At 33.2% G+C, this 18,063-nt stretch overlaps 1 protein-coding gene and 1 non-coding gene across 2 annotated transcripts; one reads left to right on the top strand and one right to left on the bottom strand.

Moving 5' to 3' along the window:
- The first annotated feature begins 3,627 nt into the window (after positions 1–3,627).
- Positions 3,628–3,699, top strand: TRNAT-UGU (transfer RNA threonine (anticodon UGU)). Its single transcript has one exon. It is a non-coding gene; the product is annotated as a tRNA-Thr (tRNA).
- Positions 3,700–10,563: 6,864 nt separating this feature from the next.
- On the bottom strand, positions 10,564–15,206 carry LOC136208690 (receptor-like kinase TMK3). The gene is made up of 2 exons (XM_065999800.1): positions 12,571–15,206; positions 10,564–11,311 (listed from the first exon to the last, which is right to left on the bottom strand). Exons 1-2 carry the CDS (start codon positions 14,930–14,932, stop codon positions 10,803–10,805), a joined length of 2,871 nt encoding a protein of 956 aa, XP_065855872.1. The 5' UTR covers positions 14,933–15,206; the 3' UTR covers positions 10,564–10,802.
- Positions 15,207–18,063: the final 2,857 nt, after the last annotated feature.

The raw sequence follows: 18,063 nt of genomic DNA, 5'->3' as shown, positions 1-18,063 counted from the left end.
AACGTAACTCTACTGTACTCTAATACCCCACCCCCCCCCCCCCCCCCCCCCTTCAAGATGGAGGTTGTGATGAAACAAGACCCATCTTGAGAAGAAAAAATTGAAGAGAATGAGCGGATAGCGGTTTAGTAAAAAAAAAAATCAACAAGTTGAAGTTTAGTGGAAATGTGAGTGAGTTGCCTTTTAGCCTTCCAAGATATCAATGAAGTGCCAAGAAAAAATGCAAAAACCACTAACAGAACGACGAGATGTTTTACACCGACCCCAGTTAGTATCACAATAGGCGGTAAGGTGAAGATTAGTGGAAGCACCATAAAACAAAACAGAATGAAGGGTACCCTTAAGATACCGAAGACAAAACACGGCATCGAGATGATGAGTACAAGGTGTGGTCATGAACTGATTGAGTTATTGAACCGCGAAACCGATATCAGGACGAGCAAAATTTAAGTATAATAATCAGCCGATTAAGCGACGATATTGATCAGGAGAAGCTATCAGAGTGCCAAGATCCGGATCCAAGGTAAGACCATGTATTATTAATATCAAGTTGGTGAATAGGCCAAGTATGGGCAGAAGCAAAAGCGATCATTAACCGAACGTTAACAACCTTAGCAACGAGAGAAAAACTCTCAGTATAGTCAATACCTTGAATTTGATTGTATGAGAAAATGAATGGAATGTAAAAAATCAATGGCAATAAGGCAATTAGAAAACGAGTCTTGGAATAAGCAGATATTAGAGAGAAACTTAATCACCAATTTAGAATCATGTATTAATTTACCAACCGACAACAAATTATGTGTAAAAGTAGGAATATGAAGAACATTCTGAAGTGTAAAATTAGGTCCTACATTAATTGAAACAAGATGTTCAATAGTACATTTATAATCATCAACAATAGTCATGAGAGTAGCAAATTTATAAGGTCCCCAAATATTCATATGTATCATCCGAAAAGGTAAAGTAGTTGAGATAGCATTGGGTGAAAAATTATCATAAAGCATGTGAAATAGAAGGAACATTAGCAATCTTATGACAAACATATTTATCAAGAGATTGAGAAGTAAGGTAATATAAGCCGCTTTGAAATAAGCCAATAACAATAGTATGATCAGAACATGAGTCCTGAAATAGGCAAAAATTAGGAAAAAAAATTAAGCACAAAATTAGAGTCATAAATTAATCTCCCAACTGATAACAAGTTGTGAGTAAAGATAGGAATATGTAAAACGTTCTGAAGTATAAAATCAGAATGTATGTTAATAGATCCAACATGTGGAATTTCATTTTTAGAACCATCTGGCAAATCAACCCAATTATTTGAATTAATGGCATTAACAAATATAAAAAGACTAAACTGATTAGTCATGTGTAATGCACCAGTATCTATAATCCAAATAGTAAAAATAGTTAGATTGAACATCATCAGAATTAACATATAAATCAGAACAGAATCCAGATTAAGAGAGAACCTGGTTGCAATAAACACCGATCGAATTCCAAATGATAAATTGGATGAAGAGATAACCAAACACTACAATACCGATCGAAGTCGAAGTCCATATGATAACTAAGAAGAACAAAACCGTCTAAATTGGAGAAAATGAATAGTCGAAAACAGAGGAGAAGACGCGCATGCGAAAGTGGAGAAGAGAACGAACAGTCGGACTTAGAGAAGAACCAGAGACATCACCATGACGAAGAACCAGAGACATCACCATGACCATCGAAATCACTGGTAAAGAACATAAAATGGAAATCGCAGGAAGCATAAGCACTGAAGGTCGATTAATTTGAGAAAGGAAGAAAACACAAATCGCAAGGAAATAAAACTGAAGGTCGACTGTTCTGAAAGTAAAGAAGTCGCAAATCATAAGGAAAGCGGGAAGAAAACTGCAATTGTAGAGATAAGAAAACGATTTCCCAGGCGTGTAGGCGCTAGAAAATCGATTTAGGCATACAGTTGTGAGAGGTAAGGTATCACGTGTTTCCAATACACTAGATACTGTAATTATTGTGTAGGTAAGTAAAATTTCAGAATAGATCCTCTAAAGATAGTAAAACTTTAATAGGAGTGAGAGAGTAAAATATTTTTGCTCTGATACCATGTGAGGAAGGAGAACAAAATATAAAATATAAAATAATACTCTCTTATTTATTAATAAGTATTTAAATCTATTTATACTATTATATGAGAGTGAGATAATTATCAAATGATCCTATATTATTTACAAGTAATTACAAGAGTGCCCTTACATATAAAGTAACTCTACTATACTCTAATAGTAATAATTCATACTAGCCATAGTATTTGTTAAGTCAGTTGTGAATATAGACACATGTGACTGGATCGATACGTCCGAGAAAATTATATGGTGGTTGTGTCATAAGTTTTCTTAAATAGATTTCTAATTGTCTTCAGACCAGATTTCATTATAATATCTCTTCATGGCATAATCAATAATGCAATATCTCTTCATGGCATTAATCAATTTTCCACACATATTAAAGTTTATTTTCCGTTTTTACTTGTATATGTAATTGTAAAAAATATATGGTTGTAGCCTTTTGAAGCAAAAATAAAATTACGAGCATGTCAGCGATTTATAGTACCCGTCAGATTGCGCCAAGTCTGACTATTTGATTCATTGGAGTATCTGGAGGCTTGCATCCAAGATAACATGTTTCTTCTAAGAAGTCTAATGCACATTAGCATTGGAATATATGAAGTTCATTGGGAAGCAGATCCATCTGAATGTGACAAACACCAGACCATATGGATCGTATGTTGTATATAATCTTAGTCAATTCCTTAACTATCCTACAAATGTCCATCTTTAAATAGTTCATCATATTATGCGTTATCTGAAGAAATATCCAGCACAAGGACTATTTTATCTAGCTTCTTCAATTTTGCAACTATAAACTCTCGTTAACTTTGATTGGGCTAGATGTGTAGATGCAAGGAGATTATAGATTGCATTTATAGTGTTCCTTGGTGTCTCCTTCGCCTCATAGAAGAGTAAGAAACAACAAACAATTGCACGAAGTTCCAACGAGGTAGAGTATATGGCTCTTGTCTTAGCAACCTGCGAAATTCAATGGTTCTCTATATGTTGGATTTCATTGGCATACAACATACTCAAGCAGTCTTATTATTTTGTGATAATGAGTCGGCAATTTATAAACCACAATACTCGAGCAGTAAACGTTGCTTTATTTTTCCAATTTATAAACCACAACAAGTTTTCCAACTTTGAATAATAAATTGTTTTTTTTTATAAAACAGAATACAAGTTTATAAAAACTAACTATGAATCTTTATTAAAGGTCTGTAATTTGTCTTATTTTAATAATGAATAGACCTATCTTTACCTAAACTTTTCTCTCAAAAAAAAATTATTAGCATTTATTCATTATATATTTTTTAAAGAATATTCATTATATTAATACTATCATTTTAATCAATCCATTAATAATAAATGAATGGAAGACATTCTAATTATTAGCTTGTTTAAAATAATTGGATTTTCATATCCTCTCAAACTCGATTTCCATTTAAGAAGTTATATTTAATATATCTCAATCATTAATTTCAAAATTAATAATTAAATAATAAAAATTGCCCTTATAGCTCAGTGGTAGAGCGTCAGTCTTGTAAACTGAAGGTCCGTAGTTCGATCCTGCGTGAGGGCAATTAGGTTTTACTTTTTTTTTAAACACGACTTCTCAAATTAAAACTCAACTTGAGAGAATCACAATTTTCATAAAAAAAATCATTTTAAAATGTAATTAATTTATTGACCAAATTATTTGTTACTTAAAAAAACACTTTTAATACAAAAGATTTGTTTTTTCTTTTTATAGAATAATATAATAGAGATCAATAGTTGAGTTAATGCACCTTTTAGGTGTTAGGATTTGAACTCGAGATCTAACTTAAACTCAACTTGAGAGAATCACAATTTTCATAAAAAAAATCATTTTAAAATGTAATTTAATTTATTGACCAAATTATTTGTTACTTAAAAAAACACTTTTAATACAAAAGATTTGTTTTTTCTTTTTATAGAATAATATAATAGAGATCAATAGTTGAGTTAATGCACCTTTTAGGTGTTAGGACTTGAACTCGAGATCTAGCTTAAGCGGTTTGAAACTTTTAACCACTCAAATTAACCTTAATTGATAGCTGAGTTAATGTCTTTAATAAACCATTCTCAGTTAAATCCCAAATATATCACAAAATAATTAAATATGGGATATGTTTTCATCTGAATATCTAATTTGAATAAAGATAATTCAATTTATTTGAGTGTTGGAATTACTTATTGGAATTAGATTTACAAACCACAAGATCATAAACTCATATTAATCCATAAAGATCTGAAGCGGAAATGTACCCAAATCCATGTCGCAACGGATTGAAGAGAATCAGAAACACTTTAGGTGATTGGTCTTTTAGGGCTAGAAAAAACTAGCATATTTACACTTGATGGGGGGGTTGTAGATTTAGAATGCTCATGCCTTAGGGACCATAACCTTCTAGTTATAGAGAAAACCTAATTGATAAAATCAGTATATTACAACTCAGTATCTACACATAAATAAACTCATACACATTATATATATCTTAGACCCATAAACAAAATTAGATCATTTAACAAACTAATATATATATAATAGCCCATAATTTAGTATATTATATATGTAGAAACCAAAAAATCAAAATAATGACAAATGCTAGAGACCTTACAATGTGTTTTTCAAAATAAAAAGACTAAACAATGTGTTAGCTAAAAATGATGGCACTAATAAATTTTTTACCCAAATAATAATGAAAAAAAAAATCGCCATCCAGACGATCTCAAAGTGGCTTCTATACGACCTAGGCACCTTAAACGGTTAGGGGATTAAAAAACAGCCAAAGGGTCTAGTTGGGAAAGATCGAAACAGAATCTTGATTTTGAACATCTAAATGGTTCAAGCGGTCTTATTCTTAACACTATGAGCTGTAAAAAAAGCTTAATACATCAAAAGTCCTCTGAACTTGTCAAAAAAATTAATTGGCCCATTGAACTTACATAATGTCTCGTTAGCCCCCTCAACTTGCTTAAAATAATCTATTGGCCACCCGAATTTGTTTAAAATGATATATTGGCTCCCTAACTTGCTTATAGTGATCCATTTGCCCCTTGAACTCGTTTAAAGTAACCTCCATTGCAATTTATCTAAGTGCGTAAAAAAATTCAAAACTTAAAAAAGTAAATGCTTAATTCGTGATTTTAAATCTTTAAAACAAATTAATTTTTTAATTTGTATATTTTTATGGCGTTTTTATAGACATAATTTGAGACTTAGGCCTTGTTTGATAACCAATTAAATCACTTAAATTAAAAATATTAAGCACTTATTTAATTTAAGTGCGTTTGATAATGATTGTTTATTCACCACTTAAATTAGTTAATTTAGTTAAAAATCACTTTTGATAAGTCAAAATATTTAACTTAACATTTTAAGTTAAATATTATCAACTAATATTTTTCTAAAAATTAAATCATTCAATATTTTCATCACTTATAATATTCAGCAACTTAAAATTCAGTACTTATTTTTTCAGCACTTAATTTTCAGTTTTATCAAACAACACCTTAATTATAACACTTTAAGCAAGTTTAGAAGACTAATAAAATACCATATAAGTTAAGGGGTCAATCAACCTTTTTTGAAAAAATTCATGGGGGCAACTGATGTATTAAGCAAAAAAAAAAAATCTGATTTGATTGGTATTTAACCGTCACTTCAGACATTTCAAATATTAATGATGTCTAAGATATTTAATTTATTACTAATAAAATTACAAAAATTCTGTTAAAATTATAAAACCTAAAGCTGCTATATATAAGTTAATCAGATTTTTTTTTTGTCAAACTGTCTAAAATATTTATTGTGTTATTGATATAGTGACAAAAAATGTACGAAACTTCTTCAATTTACCGACAAACTTGTTTGAAGTGCTTTTTAAATTTTCGATAGCGCATGGCTAAAATTGATCTTGTTTAGAAACGTTAGAGTTAAATCTGCACTATTTTATATGTTAGGGCTAAATTTGTAATTCACTTAAAAGGTTAGGATTAAATTTAGTGTTTATCCTGACAAAAACAAGAAATCACTAGACAGACAACCATTAATCTATTAAGGAAAAATAAGGTGTAAAAATACATTGATGTTGACAGCTAACAACAATTTTACTATTAACATCTAAAATGATACAATTTTACTCTAATATTAATAACAAAAGGGAAATTTACTCGTAACCTTGGTAAATTAGGTCAATTTGAGAAATATTATCAAACTGTGTTTTCAATTATGAAGATTGTTATCAACATTTCACATGCGTATCATTTTATCACTCATTCGTAACAGATACAAACATATGAATAGGCGTGAAAAAAATATAAAAATAAGTAAAAAATTATACTGTAATTTTGTACGAGTTGGACAAAAATAATCTAAATAGTTCATCGAATTTAAAATATTAATCTCTAATTCTATTATTAAATCATAAATGATATGCAACTGGTGTGCATAATCAGTGGCGAATCCAGGATTTGAGGGAGCAGGGGGCAAAATTCTACGTAAAAAATTTTTAGACAAAAAATGTAAAATTGTTCAATTTTTTATGACAAAAAATGCAAAATTGTTCAATTTTTAGTGACGAAAAATGCAAAATCGTTCAATTGTAATGCATTATTTTCATGATTTTTTTTGATAAAAAAAGTAAATTATAATGTTTCCGACTCGTAATCATCCATTTCCAGGATTCTCGGGTTGTTACGCATCAAATATGCCTAACGTTTTGGGTCAGGTGTAATTTTACTCCTAACATCTAAAATGGTGCAATTTTACCCCTAATGTTTGTAGCCAAGAGCAATTTTATCTCTAACGTTGATAAATTTGATCAATTTCAGACACTATTATAAAATACAGTCATTTTTTTCTTTATTTTGCACCAATTGCATTTCAATTTTGCAATTTTGCACCAATTTTACCTCTAACGTTGATAAATTGGATCAATTTCAGACACTATTATTCATGACCGAGAAGACAGTTTGATGAATTATTTCTCAAATTGACCCAATTTATCAACGTTAGGGGTAAAATTGCTCTTGGCTTCCAACATTAGGGATAAAATTGTACCATTTTAGACGTTAGAGATAAAATTGCTCCTGACCCAAAACATTAGGGGTATTTTTGCACTTTAACCCTTATTTTTGGACTTAATTTTTTTTTAATGGGATGAAGGGGGCCCCCCTTTGACCCCCCTACATCCGCCCCTGTGCATAATAAGGAACAAAATATCTGTATTTTATAATGATGTCTGAAATTGACGCAATTTGTCAATGTTACAGGTCAAATCGCTTTTGGCTGCTAGGGGTAAAATTGTACCATTTTATATGCGGGAGTAAAATTACTCCTAGATATCAACGTTATAAGTATTTTTACACCTTATCTCCAAGAATATGAGATCATTTAAAACTTTTAAAAGTTTAGGGGGCAGTTGAAGTTCAAGTTCACAGAATAACATATGTATTAAACCTTTAAACACGTTCACGTGGCACATATGAAGTCTGAATCACCATATGAGAAAGAGAACACATGGAGTCATCATAGAGAACCTACTCGGTATGACTGGGTCATAGGGTCTTGGCTCGGGTACTCTCCATAAACCCCATCAAGGATCATCCCGTTACAATAATCACGTCCGATCCCATAAATCACGTATCAGATGGGCATGTGGAATATTGAGTCTCGATATACGGGTACACGTTCACCTATCAACATGTGACACATAACATAACACACTTTAAAGCTTATAACTACCTCTTATAGTTAGACCACAATATACAGTCAAACCTTCATAAATTAATACTCGATAAATTAATAACCTCTTTAAAATAATAATTTCTTCTGGTCCCGACTTGGGCCAGACCACTGATATTATACTCGATAAATTAATAACCTCTATAAATTAATAAAATTTCATGGTCCCAACATTATTAATTTATAGAGGTTTTACTTGTAAATAGAATAAGACACTCCCAAAGGTACATTACTTCATTCATTCACTAAGATTAAATTACAGCTTCGATAACTGTTATGATCATCCTTACCTCTTCCCAGGCATCGGAACATGCAGGGATGTAAACGGAGCGGGAGGGGGAATGCATTTTCCATTCCCACCGGGACCCCATTCCCATTTACAGATGTTCCAAAAATGCTATCCATGTTCTCCATTCTCCACGGGGAATCAACCTTTACATTGAAAAAAACCAGCAAGGACAAAAGTGTTTAAGAAATAGTAGCTAATAATGTCAAGTAGTAACCATCATTCTCAAATTTTCCAATTCATAAAAAACTAAAAATCGAAAACAACCAATCACCTAATTGAAATGTACTTAAATCATCTAAAAAATCAATTGTCACAGGGAATAATCAGGGATCCCATCGGAGATTAATGGAGCGAGGATACCATTCCCCATCGACGTCGCGGGGAGAAAAATTATCTCTATCCATGTGCCATGGAGATCCATATCGGGAATTTTCCATCCTCGTCGGGGCGGGTCACCAATAGAGATGGAGAATCCCCACCCCATTTACATCCCTAGGAACAGATTAACCGGACTTCGACCCCTCCTTTAATCTTGTTTCTGTCTTATTAGAGACCTTTAAAATGATCTACAGAATTCAACCACATCATATATATCATTTACTACCATTAATTCGAATTATTTTATTACACTAAATGACTCGTAATTCAACTATAAATCTAATTTGATGATCGGTGGATTTCAAATATCATTCTCAAGGACAACAAATGAGCACATGGACAGCCATTAATCTAGTAGAAAAAGACAAGAAATTCATGTGATTCCTCCATTTCCCCAATTAGAAGGACATTGTCCCACAATTTAGGGACTTCTTGGGGTTTTGTTTTTATGGATAACTTCAATAGCTTTTATTACCATTTTGGCAGTTCATGGATTTAAACATTACATTGAATTGAATTGACCCATAAACTTGGAAGGATATAGGAGTTTGTGGGTTCCACTTTAAAATGAAGGTTTCTGATTTCCACGTTACTCTTTATTGTCTCCTCTGCTTTGCCAAGTGCTTGAGAAATGGCCACTCTGTTTTTTCAATTATTCAGTGGGAACACAAGATTACATCTAGAACGATACAATCTGAAGTGGGGTGGCGCTGGAATACAAGATTTGAGTAAGGAATGGCCCTAATAGACGAGGATAGAGCATGAATGAAATAGATAGAGAGGGACTGAAACTTATTAATAAGGTGAGAATTCAATGTATACAAACGCGTTTTAAAGCCGTGAGTTGCAAGATATTGAATTTAGACCAAAACGGACAATATCTACATGTAGTGGCAGAACCAGCTCAGAGCTCGGGGGCTCCAGGTGGTAAAAGTACATACAACCCGATTACACAACACGAAATCGACACGTAATTTTAGTGTTTGGGTTTAGCTTAGTAGGTAATGTGTTATTTTTGGGTTGACACGAAACTGACACGCAAATATCTACATGGTTTATCAGTTACAATTGGTATCAGAGTCCGACTGACTCTCCAAGTACGATTTGTGATTAGGAGATGAACAAGATGGAAGCTGGTGGGCCTGTAACAACCCGCCCTGGTGCGGATGGCGTCGAGGTAGAAGATCTGAGTAAGGAGTGGTCCTAAGAGGTGTCGATAGGGCAGGAATTGAGTGAATCTCACATCAGAAATAAACTTTCAATTTTGCATATAAAACTATACAACATTTTGAATACCTCTCATTAAGTGTATAACCGTTAATTATGCAGGTCAACACGAAGTCAACATGCCACGTCAGCAATTTGACCTCTCTGAAAGTCAAAATTATTGACATGACGCGTTAACTTCACGTTGACCTGTCAACTTTTGACTTTTGAGAAGGTCAAATTGTTAACGTGTCGCATTGACTTTATGTTGACTGGTCACAATTACTGGCCATACACTTTAGTGTGAAGTCACTGAAATGTTGTACAATTTTATGAGCAAAATTGAAGATTGTACACCAAATTGTGATATAAGGCAAAAGTTATGCACCACATATGTAATTTACCCGTTTTATCAAAGTGCAAAAATACCATTAATGAAAACATATATTAGAACAGGAGTATTAATGAGCTGAAATGGTACCGAACCCACTCGAATTGAGCTTTGAACAAACTTTAACCGAACAGAGCTCAAATAGTTTCGAGCTTTGATCGAGCTCAAGCCTGAATATGAGTGTTGACAAACCCTACCGGTACCGAACCTATATATGCTCGACAATGTGTTGTTAATGTCTATAGTCGAGTTCTCTCGAGCCGAGCTTTGACCGAGCCCACTCGAATTGTTTCGAGCATGATCGAGCTCAAGCCGAACCAACTTTGACCTAATTTTAACCGAACCGAACTCAAATAGTTTACGAACTACCCTGTCTCATTAACGACTCCTAAGCGAGAAGCAATTCAGTTCGGAAACAAGAAACTCATCAATAGGAATCAACAAAATAATCTACAAGAAGTTCACAAACATCTTTTTTCTCTCTATCTACATCACCAATTTAACCAAAAAAAAATTCCTCAAATCAAAGAACAAAAAACCCTAAACACATTACATCAGAATTACAGTAAAAAATACAGCATATGAACATCAAATTTTACCCCAAAACATACAACAAAAACTATCTACAAAAGAACACAACTTTTTTCGTTTTTACCGACCATCGACAGACGTAAAAGACTCCGCGAATCCAGCCGGCCTTGCCGGAATACTACCTTTGCTGTCTTCTAAATCCGCGTAGCTAAAGTCTTTCCCTTCCGCTTCTTGCCAGCCTTTCACCATCTGATTAAGAGGAAGACTATAATCAATGCCACAATATTCATCCGTTTCGTCGTTTAACGGTTTCCATTTCTCGACGAGCGGTCCTAGTACATTCACGGCGTGGCTCATATCTGGCCTTTGGTTAGGCTCTCTTGCTGTGCAGTGTCCAGCTAGTTCAGCAATGGTGAAAATACTATCAAATGTTTCGTCTTTTGCGTCGAGGGACGGGTCTATTGCGGCCCTGAGTTTGAGTTTATCGGATTTGATGTGCCAGAACCATGAAGCTAAGTATTGGCTTTCTTCTGGTCTGTCTTCATCGAGTGCCATCATTCCGGTTAATATCTCCATTAGCACGACTCCGAAGCTGAACACGTCGACCTTGGTCGTGATTTTTCCGGTCACTGTGGCACGAGGAAGTGAGTGTTAATAGGATTATAAAATAGCATCAAAGATGATCAAATAAGTTTAACTTATGCTCTATGTTGCTCGGAAACTCTTCTTCAATAGTATTTCCCTGTTTCTTGTCTGTTTCCGTTTGGAAACGGACACTATGAAACCATAGTGGAAACGGAAACTGATACAAAATGCGGAAATACTACTAACGAAGAGTCCGTGCAACATATGTAATTAGAGATTTAAGAAGAGAAAAAAGAGAATAAAAGATTGCGTTTTTGCAAACTATAAGGGTAAATTACACCCATGGCCACCAAACTTTATACATTTTAATATTGTGGCCACTGAACTTCAATTCTTAACGGTATGGCCACTGAACTTTACACTTTTTAACACCAGAGGTCACTCAACGCCTCAAAATGGCCGTTGACAGTCTCAAAATAAAAAATTCGAAGAGTTAATTATATTCTAAGTAACTTTAATTTTTTAAAATTTTCGTTAAATGTGGTTTCATGGTAAATGTTGTTCTCAATAACTTCAATTCTTGAATATGTTCATTTCGAGGTCTTTAATGGTCATTTTGAGGAGTTAGTTAAAGTTGAGTGGCCACTGGTGTTAAAAAGTGTAAAATTCAGTGATCATACCGTTAAGAATTGAAGTTTAGTGACCACAATGTTAAAATAGATAAAGTTCAGTGGCCATAGGTGTAATTTACCCCAAACTATAATAGTTAGAGAATGCAATTTCTTACACGATTTACAGAGAAGACCCGACTGACACGATTATCATTTTTCTAGCATTTATATCATATAACCATATGGAACATATATACGAGATAACACAATTTTGATACGAAATCCGAAATTACCAAATGAGAAAAGCATGTTTACTAGCGTATTCCGGAGCCAAGTATAACAATTAGGGGAGGCAATTTCTTACACGATTTACAGAGAAGACCCGACTGACACGACATGATTGACACGATTATCATTTTTCTAGCATTTATATCAAATAACCATATGAAACATATATACGAAAGAACACGATTTTGAAACGAAACTCAAAATTACCAAATGAGAAAAGCATGTTTACCAAAAGATAACAATTTCTTACACGATTTACAGAGAAGACCCGACTGACACGACATGATTGACAAGATTATCATTTTTCTAGCATTTATATCATATAACCATATGAAACATATATACGAGATAACACGATTTTGATACGAAATCCGAAATTGGAAGAATGAGAAAAGGATGTTTACCAGCGTATTCCGGAGCCAAGTATCCGAAAGTGCCAGCGAGCCGGGTTACCACGGACTTTTTGTCACCATCCGGAGCAAGTTTCACCAATCCGAAGTCTGAAATTTTAGCCCGGAAATCATCACCAAGCAAGATATTTGATGATTTAAGATCTCTGTGAATGAAGCTTCTATGAGCTAGATTATGAAGATAATCCATTCCCCGAGCAACGTCCAACGCGATATTTAATCTCCTCTTTAAACTAAGAGGTTCCAAGTTGAATTTTTTCCAGTGAAAAAGATGCCTACTGAGAGCTCCTTGAGGCATATACTCGTAAACAAGAATTCTCTCGTTGCCTCCAATCGAATACCCTAAAAGCGTAACTAAATGTCGGTGTCTAACCTTCGAAAGAACAGCAATCTCCGCTTCAAATTCATCCACAGCTTTGCTACTAATCACACCAGCTTCCATTCTTTTTACTGCTATTTTCGTTCCATCATCAAGTTCCCCTTTATAAACGACTCCAAACCCACCCCGTCCCAGCTCATTCTCTGGGGCGAAATTGTTCGTAACGTTACGAAGTACTTGAACTGATATCACTAGATTCCCTGCTTCAATTACATGAGACTCACCAATGCCACTACTGTTTCTGCTTGCAGAACCACTCCCACTCGCAGTCCCAGTTACCGAACCAGGATTCGCAACAACAACCTTAACTGTAGTATCTGAATCAGATGGATCCCTCGGATGAATCACCACGGAACTCGGAGCTTGAACAACCTCTTTCTTCTTTTTACAATAGTAAACAGATAAAGGAATGATCAGAAGAGCCACAACCGCAATACTCGCAATCGGAGCCACAATCGCAACTAGAGTGAACCTCTTCGGACTCTTTTGTTCACTAGAAGTAACCCCTATGTTTTGCGAGTCCGAAGATGGGTTTTCGGGTGCGTTTGGAGTAGTCCCAGATGAAGCATTATCATCCGAGGAGGGTGGGGAAGGTGCGGATTTCGATTTTCCACCGGTTAACAAAGGATTCCCCGAAATAATGACCTTAACAGCGGGAGAAAAACGTGGGAACGGAGGGGAAATGTTGTTGTCACTAAGATCTAAAAGCTTCAAAGAAGCTAAATTAGTCCAATTTGATGGAACTGAACCAGAAAGGTAATTTCCCCCAAATTTAATTTGATGTAAAGACTCCAACTTTGCAATTGAAGGACTCAAATTACCAGTAAGATTATAATTAGGTAAAGCAATTGAATAAACCCTATTAGATTCACATGTGACTCCAATCCAAGATGAACAAGGATCATTTCCAATCCAGGAAGAACTAAGTTTTGGGGGAAAATTCAATCCATCAAGAAACCCTAAAAGAGCCATAACTTCTGGGGCACAAAAACCCCCAATTGTTGATGAACAAAAAGGGTTTGAATCACAGGTTACTTTAACTGCTTTGAACTTAGGAATTGGACCCATAAACTGATTATTGTTCAAATCAAGATGTTGTAATGCCATATTTGCTAAATTCTGAGGAACAAATCCAACTAATTTGTTACCATTCAGATTAAGATCCTTCAAAAGAGTCAAATTACTGATATTCTCAGGAATTTTACCTGTAAATTGATTCCCATGAAGCCAAAGAACACTTAAAGATTCCATGGTTGAAACCAAATCAATACTCCCATTCAATCCACCTCCATTTTGATTGTTTAGCCATAGATTCTGCAAAGACATACCTCCTTTAAAACTCCCTGGAATCTCCCCTGATAAATTATTCCCTGAAAGCTTCAGATTCTGCAGAGATGAGAATTCCCCCAAAAAATCAGGCAAAGAACCAACCAAATTGCAAGAAACACAAGAAAGATTAGTCAATTGAGAAGAATCTTGAAGAGATTGAGGGAATCTCCATCCAGTAGAAGCATTAAAAGGGTTATTATCCAATGCTAAAACTTGTAAACTTGTTAATCCATCAAAGAAATCAAATGGGATTGAATTGAAAAGATTGTAATCCAAATAAGCATATTGAAGTCTAGATAAGCCCTTGAATGAAGGTAAAACCCCATTGAATTGATTCCTCTGAAACCCTAAGTTTTCAAGCATGGTTAATTGATTGAGATTTGGGGGTAAAGGGCCTTTCAAGTTCATGTTTTGAACTTGAATCTGAGTAACCCTAGATTTAACACAATGAACATGTTTCCATAGCTCCCCACATGGATCATCAGATGATGATGGCCAGTCTAAGAGCTCTGGATTTTCTAACCCATCTCTGAATGCTTTGAGAATTGCAAAATCACTTGGATTTGTTTCACTCCAAACCAGAGTAAGAACATAAAGAAGAGTTAAAGGAAGAAGCTTTATCATGGAAGTAGATCTGTGGAGTTGCATTTCTCTTCATATCAGTAAAGGAGCTTCCTTTTAGCATCAATGGAGTTTTTTAGAAACACCCATCTGAAATTTTTAGGTGGAATTATCATGGAGCTTGTGGGCAATAATGGGTAATGGAGAAGAAAAGGAATGTTCAGAGAAGGAAAACAAAGGTAGAACCTTGAAAAATGGAGTGAAGCATTGAATTTTGAACAGTTTTAGAAGATGGAAATGTGGGGAATTTTAGGCCAAAATCCACAACAACCAACCAAAAGAAAAGGTAATTAATGGATAGTGTATATAGATGTAGTATTCTGCAATATATCACTGCTACTTGCTAGTTTCCCTAATACATCATTGTCCACAAAAGCTTGATTGAGACCTAAACTTTCAGAGTGTTCGGATAGTTGCGGTGAAACTTTTAGTCTGTTGGTTGAGAGCTTACCTATGATCCCAGAAGTCATGAGTGAGGTGGGTTGAAGGTTTTTTTTATTGTTAATGTAATTTTTTTTTGTTTAATATAAGTGCATTGCGCACAACTTAAAAAAAAGGATAGTCTTCCTAACTTGCTTAAAATATCATAATAACCTATCAACTTGTTTAAAATGTAGTCAATTAATTACTCGGTTGTAAAAAAAAGTAAGCTTCATTCTAAGGTACTTACAGTACACCTTTTGCATATGCAGATTATTTTTTTTTACAATTGGTAGTTAATTGATAAATTTTAAGTAAATTGATGGGCTATCGGGACATTTTAAACAAGTTGATGAGACTATCAAACACATTGAAAGTTCATGGCTAATCAAGTTTTTTGGACAATTCAGAAGACAAATGATGTATTAGAGCATCTGCAATGCAATGTGTTTAGAAGGGTGTTATAGTAACAAATGTATCAGTGTGTTATAGTAATAATGCAATTCAGAAGACAAATGATGTATTAGAGCATCTGCAATGCAATAATGCTTGAAAAAGTGTCAGTGTGTTATAGTAACAAATGTTGTTTAAATGATTATGACAATTTTTTTTAGCACCACTTTGGCACTTTTTATTTTTTAATATAAAAAATGATTTAGTTGCCTACAATTTGATGTAATTTTATGAAAATGTTTATTATAAATTATATATAAAATAATGATTTGCATGACTATATTAATAACTTTTAGAGTTGCTTAATATTGAGGACTCTTTTAAGAAAAAGTTGCCAAAGGTTATGTGGATAAGAGAGAAAATAAAATAATATATTTTAAGATTATGCGTTAAATTTTGACAACTTTGAACGATTCTTGCATTGGAGATGCTCTTAAACCCTTCTCTAACATCCATGTTTATTAACAAAAAGTAATAATTTTACACTTTTTAATATTATAATTAATAAACTTTAATTAACGCTTTAAAATTATATTTTCAACCTCAAAATAAAAAAAAATGATATTCTAAGTAACTTTAATTGTTGGAGATCATTTAGTTGTTGTTTAGTTATGTGAGAAGCTGAATTTTTAATCAGATAAAGCTTCAGAAATTGTAATTTTGAAATATAAAAAATGTAGTTTAATAGTAAATGTCGTTATAAATAACTTTAGCTCTTAAATTAGAGACATTAGTTAAAATTTAGTAGTCACAATATTAGAAATTGTAAAAATTAATTAATATTTTATTTTTATATTTTAAATTTCAGTGGCTATATCGTAAAAATAAGTAAGCACAGCGGTCATTGGTGTAATTTACACAAAATCCATGACTAGATTCATTTCACATTACCTGTAAAGGGTACTTTTGTCTTTCCGACATAAAGCTTCAGAAAGCAGACAAGCTGAGTGATAAGGAAGTGGGAAGTATTATTTGCTTTAAATATTAAAGAAAGTTAAAAATGAATAACATTTGGCTTAATACATCATTTGCCCCCTCAAACTTGTAAAATATGCTGATACCTCCTCAACTTGCTTAAAATGTAATTAATTAATCAATGAGTTGCAAAAAAATAAACTGCATATTGAAGATATATTAAAAGTGTCTTAGAAAAGTAAAACAACGAAGGTTAGGGTTTGGAGTTCTAAATCAGGAGGACAAGTTTTACAGTTGAGTAAGTAAAAACTTCATATGTAGTTTACTTATTTATAATCGAGTGATTAATTGTCTATATTTTAAGTAAGTTGAAATTGTTATTGGGACATTTTAAGCTGGTTGAAGGGGCTATCAGAATTTTGAAAATTCAGAAGTCAATCAAGCTTTTTAAACAAGTTGAGTGGAAAATGATGTATTAAGCCATAATATTTACTTGTTCAATTTTTGAATTAAGGGTCAATTTGGCTTCCGAAACTGATAAACTAGGCCAGTTTAGCCCAAATTGATGTTTAGATGTCAACTCAATATTTCACAAATTAATCCAAATACAATCAATTTTAATACCTAAAAATTTATCAAATTTTAGCTAATTTGTCAAATATTATCAACTTCAGGACTGAATTAATGCCTAACTCTACCAATTTCAATGACCAAATTAACCCTTATTTTATTTTTGGATGAATACTTGTAGGATAAGATGCAAAATATCCCTAACATTGACAATAAAGAGCAATTTTACTCCTAACGCTTAAATTGAAACAATTTTACTCCTAATGTTAGCAACCAAGAGCAACTAACATTGTCAAGTTGGATCAATTCGATAAATAATTCATCAAAATATGTCTTCTCAGTCATGAATTTTATTATCTCCACTGCATATGTACATCATTTTATCATTCATCAGTAACAAATCACAAACATATGTATACACATGAAAAAAAAATTAAAAAAAATTATATTTTATTATGTACAAGTTAGACATAATATATTTTGTCGAAATTAAAAATATTAATCTCCAATTATATTATGAAATTAAAAAAAAAACTAGTTACAATTAATATACAACTGATATAGAATATAGGAACAAAATATATGGAATGATATCCGAAATTGACCCAATTTTCTAACGTTAGAGGTAAAATTGCTTTTAATTATCAATGTTAAGAATAAAATTATATCGTTTTAGACGTTATAGGTAAAAATTACTCTTGACTATGAATGTTGAGAGTATTTTGCACTGTATCCAATCCTTATAATAATATATGATACATGGCCGGCCCTGGGTATAGGCAACGAGTGCCGTCAGGACG

This window comes from Euphorbia lathyris, chromosome 10 (genome assembly GCF_963576675.1).
Source record: "Euphorbia lathyris chromosome 10, ddEupLath1.1, whole genome shotgun sequence".
Lineage (NCBI taxonomy): Eukaryota > Viridiplantae > Streptophyta > Magnoliopsida > Malpighiales > Euphorbiaceae > Euphorbia > Euphorbia lathyris.
The sequence above is the reverse complement of the archived record's forward strand: the minus strand, read 5'-3'. Positions and strand labels throughout refer to the sequence as shown.

Excerpts from the sequence above, each read along its gene's own strand:
- LOC136208690 (XM_065999800.1), bottom strand. The coding sequence starts at position 14,932 with ATGCAACTCCACAGATCTACTTCCATGATAAAGCTTCTTCCTTTAACT. Across the intron at positions 11,312-12,570 it reads CTTGGCTCCGGAATACGCTG|TGACCGGAAAAATCACGACC; the intron begins GTAAACATCCTT and ends CTCGTGCCACAG.